Raw genomic sequence first — 4935 nt, 5'->3', positions numbered from 1 at the left:
TTGAAAACAGAGGAAAAACAGTCTAGCGGTTTATTAACCCAGAGATTTAGTTCTAGTTCTGTTTAATAATTCTTATCAATAAACAATATGCTACTGGGTTTAACCCTTGTGGACAACTATATTTTATATATGTTTAAATACTTAGGAATTTTCCATTGACCTGACTGCGCCTGAGTGGTAGGATGACGTGTATCCTGACGAGAACGGAGGAAGGTTTAATGCATCTTCACATAGATGAAGTGAATATTTGGCTTTAGTTTTGTTTAAAACTAAGATTAAGTTACGTTGGATTTTCCTTGTGTATTGCATGAAGTAAATCACTGTATTTAGGTGACTGTCATTAAATAATATTTGTCATCTCTGAATCCTATAAGGGAGAGAGACTCGCCATTTCTTCACTCTGTTGTCTGTTCCTAAAGCTCGTTCGAGCCGCACCTTGTAAAATTCGCACCCAGGACGCTTAGAAAACCCCAGGAAAACCGACCGAAACCTTAAGCCCGTCGTCATTTGTTATTCCGATTCTATCTAGTTAAGTAACCTTTATGGTTTGGCCAAATCGGGGGGACTAAATAGGATATAAAGAGATTTTTTTTTTTATGAGAGGAAGAAGGAAACAAAGGCTGAGCCCGCAAAACAGTTCCTCCCAAGAGAAAAACAAAAACAATACAAAAGAGAGCCAAATTCAAGATTCTTTCATTTCGAGATGCCTGGACATACTGCGTTTCAAAGACTGGAGATCATAAGAAGCAGGAAATACAGACAGAGGGAGACAGTTCCAGAGTTGACCTGTTGCATAAATAAAGGACTGGGAGTAACGGTTAACTATTGCATTAGTGAGTTGGAGAGAAAAGGGATGAGAGTTTGTTGCCATACGGGTGCTACGCACCCGTCATAGAGGTGAAGGGATGCAAGCAGACAGTTCAGAGGAGCAGCGACCGTTGAAGAAGTGATAGAAAAGAGATAAAGATACAACAGTGCGGCGAAGAGACAGAGGTTGAAGGGAGCCAGTAAGGGGAGGAGAGTTGATGAGACGAAAAGCCTTTGACTCCACGCTATTGAGAAGAGCTGTATGTGGGGAGCCTCCCCACACATGAGAGTTATACTCTAAACAGGGGCGAATAAAACTCGTGTATAAAGTCAACAACTGTGCAGGGGTAAAGAAGGCACAGAGTCGGTTTAGCACACCTAATCTCTTGGGAGCAAATTTTACAAGAGATGCAATATGATCTTTCCAAGATAAGTCCCGAGTAAATGAAACCCCAGGCATGTTCAAGGATGATGCAGGATTGGACTGGATATTATTAAACGATAGTGGGTACTCCTGTGGAAGATTTTGACGGGTTCATAGGTGTAAAAACTGAGTTTTTGATGCATTAAAAACAACAAGATTATTTGTATCCCATTCAGAGATACGAGCCAAGTCAGACATTAGGTGTGCCATAGCCTCATCCCTTGTTTGTTGAAGTAACTGCTGAGATGGACGTTGCGGAAACCGAATGGAAAGGTGAAGGGTGGAATCATCAACGTACGAGGGGATGGGGTTAGATGTACAGCTTAGAAGATCATTGATGAATAAAGGGAAGAGAGTTGGTGATAGGACAGAGCCCTGAGGAACACCACTGTTGATAGATCTAGGAGAAGAATGATGACCGTCTACAACAGCAGCTATAGAACGACCAGAAATGAAGCTATAGATGAAGGCACAGATAGAAGGATAGATATCGTAAGAGGGCAGTTTGGAAATTAAGGATTTATGCCAGACTCAATCGAAAGCCTTTGAGATGTCAAGTGCAATGGCAAAGCTTTCGCCAAAGTCCCGAAAGGAGGATGATCAAGAGTCTGAAAGGTAGTTGAGTCAGAATATTAACTGTACCCTAATTTCCTAAGAGACTTCTATTATTTAAATTTAATATTTGTTGTTTGCCCAACACTCGTCAGAGAAGAGAGTGCATAAAATTTCTGACATAAGATCTTGAAACACTGGGGACTTAGCCCAGCCCAGAATCCTTCAGATTTTCACCAGATAATTTTCAAGTTATTTTAGAATAAAATGAATATAAGATGTGAGACTGTACTGTACTCTACCAAAAAGTTTCAGGCTAACTTTAGCAACATGAAATAAAAATAAAATGAGTACAATCTGAGTTGCATTAACTCACTGTCTTGTCCATCTGAAACTCTCCTCTTCACCTCTCCTCAAGCACTTTTGGTGTCTCATTTGTCTGTCACACTCCTCATCTCCTCTGCTTTCTCCTCCTGTTCTCTCCTTCTCTCTCCTGTCCTTGTCATAAAAAGGATGCACTCAGCATATGCCAAGCAACATCTAACCAAATCTCTCATCTTTTAATGTGATGATTAGATCATAAACATGTTATTGATCAATTTATTTCTACATAGACTTAACATAGATTTTTTTTCCTGGGGAGGAAGGATCAGGGTATGGTGTCTTGATTTTAGTTGGGCGAATGTGTCAATCACTTTGCCATAATCAAGGCTTCCAACCAACTCTCTCTCGACTGACAACACTGCAAGATCACAGCCTCTCCTGGTCCATGGTGCGCCTAAGTCATGTATGTAGTCGGCGAAGAGCACTAAATGATCGTTCACAACTGCAGCTACTGACTGGGATGGTAAGGGCCACCTGTAAGATAGTCTTCAGTGATGGGAACATCATGGGATCAAGGAACTTGAACACACCCAGAATGTCTTGGATGGCTACTGGCCCCTTCCTGCTCAAAAAGCTTTATGCCACCATGACCTCATTTGGGACTCGTTGGATGTCGCATTGCGAGGCTAGTTTCTCTAGGGAAAGCATGCACAGGAAGGTTTCAGGGGCCAGGTGACATGCTTGGATGCCAATCATGACTTCTCTCCCAACAGTAGAAAAATGATTCTCCAGATCATTGGTCATTCGATCGATGCAAGGGTAGAAAAGTCTCTGCTTGAGATATTCTGAATCATTAAGCAGATCTGATCTGGAACCACTAGACACCTCCACAACATAATCATCCATCTTCTTGTTTCCTTCTTGGACCAAGAGAAGACTCCTGGGTGTTATTCTTCTCACATGCTGCCTTTGTCGTGGCACGGATTTTTTCAGCTGCCTTTGCAGTTCGCTGACTAACCACGGTGTCATGGACCGCACTTTTGTAGTGCACTGCCTGTGCCAAGTCGACAGTTTCTTTCTGAAGAACCTTGAGAAACCCTTCAGTGATGCCAAGCAACTTTTTTAACCCAACCAACAGGTATACCACAGGGAGCTGGGATAATTTTGCATGCAGACCTAGTGCTGTTGGTCTTCTGATCTTCTGAAGAGATTTCATGACAACAGGAAAATTCTCCAGGAGTGCAATAACAGAGGACAACTGACATGACCATCGGGTGTTTGATATTTGTAGAAGCTCTCTCTGCTCAATGTGGAGCTCTTTCTGAACGGCAGGAAACTGGTTGTGGTTGTCTGTAGACACAGCCATTTAAAAAAAAAAAATCACTGGCTTCAGGAATGGCCTTGCAGTGTGGCAAAGGACCAGGTTTAGATCATGTGCATAGCAGTGCACATAGACAGCCTCTGGATGTTTTTCCCAGAAACGAGCTTGCACACCTCGGACAGATCCATTCATCACTGCTGCACCATCATATGTTTGGGCGACAACTTTCAGGTCAGCAATGTTGTTGGACACAAGAACCTGCTCAACTGCATTTGTGATCACTCCTGCACCATAGCCATCTAGTTTCTTCAAGCAAAGGAAACTTTCCTTGATGTTACCGTCTGGTGGAACATAACGCACATATACAGCGAGCTGTTCTGTGTGCCCATCCTTGGCTTCGTCTGCCATTACCTCAAACATCTTTGATTCCTTTACTTCTTGAATAATCTGTGCCGTGACTTCTGTGGAGCAACATCCGATTAATTCATTTTGAGAATAAGACGAGAGGTATGTACAACTGGCAGGAGCTTTGTATCTCTGCAGGAAAGGGTGGAACTTATGCAGCAGCTGCATACATTCAAGGAAGTTCTTTTGATTGGAGCTGTCATCCGTTTCACTGTAGCCATGAGAAGAAATGCCCTGTTTGGCTAGAAAGGCAGTAACAGAAATAATGCGGCATAAATACTCCCTTCTTTCACTGATCTCAGCTACGCTAGCAGTCTGTAGCCGCTCATCTACATCACCATGAACTTTGCTTGCTTTATAGCTCATCCATGCCACCATGGAGGCCTTATGTAATGAAGTCTTCTTATGATCCCTAAATGAATCCAGAGTCCTCTTCCAGTTGCTGTAGCCAGTAGAGGCTAGATCATCTTTCTTTTGACTGCATTGCTGCTTGCTGAACAGTCTGCAGCAGAAGCAGAAGGCGGAATTTTGGCTGACTGAATATTCTAGCCAGCTATAAGTGTCGTACCAGCTCCTTTGAAAGGACCTCTTCTGAAGTCCAAGTTGTTTGGAAGGAAACTGGATATATCTTTTACTTGCTTTGGACCTGTGCCTCAGCTTCCTAAATCTGTTTCAATAGAGCTTTCTCCTTTTTTTTTTTTTCCCTCGTCTCACCTCCCTGGCTCATCTGTAAAGCAGCAGTAAACCACAGGTTTTGGGCCTTTACTTTTATCTACCTCAACAAAACTCACAACAACTCTACATCACCTGTTTCATTTGCTCAATAATTTACCTAGTTAACATTTTTTTTTTTTTTTACATATTTTACTAATCACTCTCCTTTACACTGCATTTTTGTTTTATTGCCCTATATTAGTCTACATTTGATTTATTTCACACCTATTATGACATGTGTCTAATTTAAGTATCACATTGTCTTTTCAGTAATATCTCTGTTATTCTCCTATATGAAATGTTTTGAGCTACATTTTAGTTATTAAGTGTGATGCGCTATCATCATCATCATCATCATCATCCGGACCTCCTTTCCCACCCTAGGGCA

General features: G+C 41.9%; 1 protein-coding gene across 1 annotated transcript; it reads right to left on the bottom strand.

Moving 5' to 3' along the window:
• Nucleotides 1-3005: 3005 nt before the first annotated feature.
• Nucleotides 3006-4211, bottom strand: LOC145404704 (zinc finger MYM-type protein 1-like). The gene is made up of 2 exons (XM_080276255.1): nucleotides 3602-4211; nucleotides 3006-3457 (listed from the first exon to the last, which is right to left on the bottom strand). The coding sequence occupies exons 1-2, from the start codon at nucleotides 4209-4211 to the stop codon at nucleotides 3006-3008; spliced, it is 1062 nt and encodes a 353-aa protein (XP_080132381.1).
• Nucleotides 4212-4935: the final 724 nt, after the last annotated feature.

The sequence above is a fragment of the Coenobita brevimanus genome, chromosome 64, assembly GCF_032717465.1.
Source record: "Coenobita brevimanus isolate Jiangsu-jjx chromosome 64, ASM3271746v2, whole genome shotgun sequence".
Classification (NCBI taxonomy): Eukaryota; Metazoa; Arthropoda; class Malacostraca; order Decapoda; family Coenobitidae; genus Coenobita; species Coenobita brevimanus.
The sequence above is the reverse complement of the archived record's forward strand: the minus strand, read 5'-3'. Positions and strand labels throughout refer to the sequence as shown.

Bases quoted from the DNA above. Each gene is read 5' to 3' on its own strand.
- LOC145404704 (XM_080276255.1), bottom strand. From the start codon at position 4,211: ATGGTGGCATGGATGAGCTATAAAGCAAGCAAAGTTCATGGTGATGTA. The intron at 3,458-3,601 runs GTGTGCAAGCTC...CTGTGTCTACAG, and splicing joins GATGAATGGATCTGTCCGAG to ACAACCACAACCAGTTTCCT.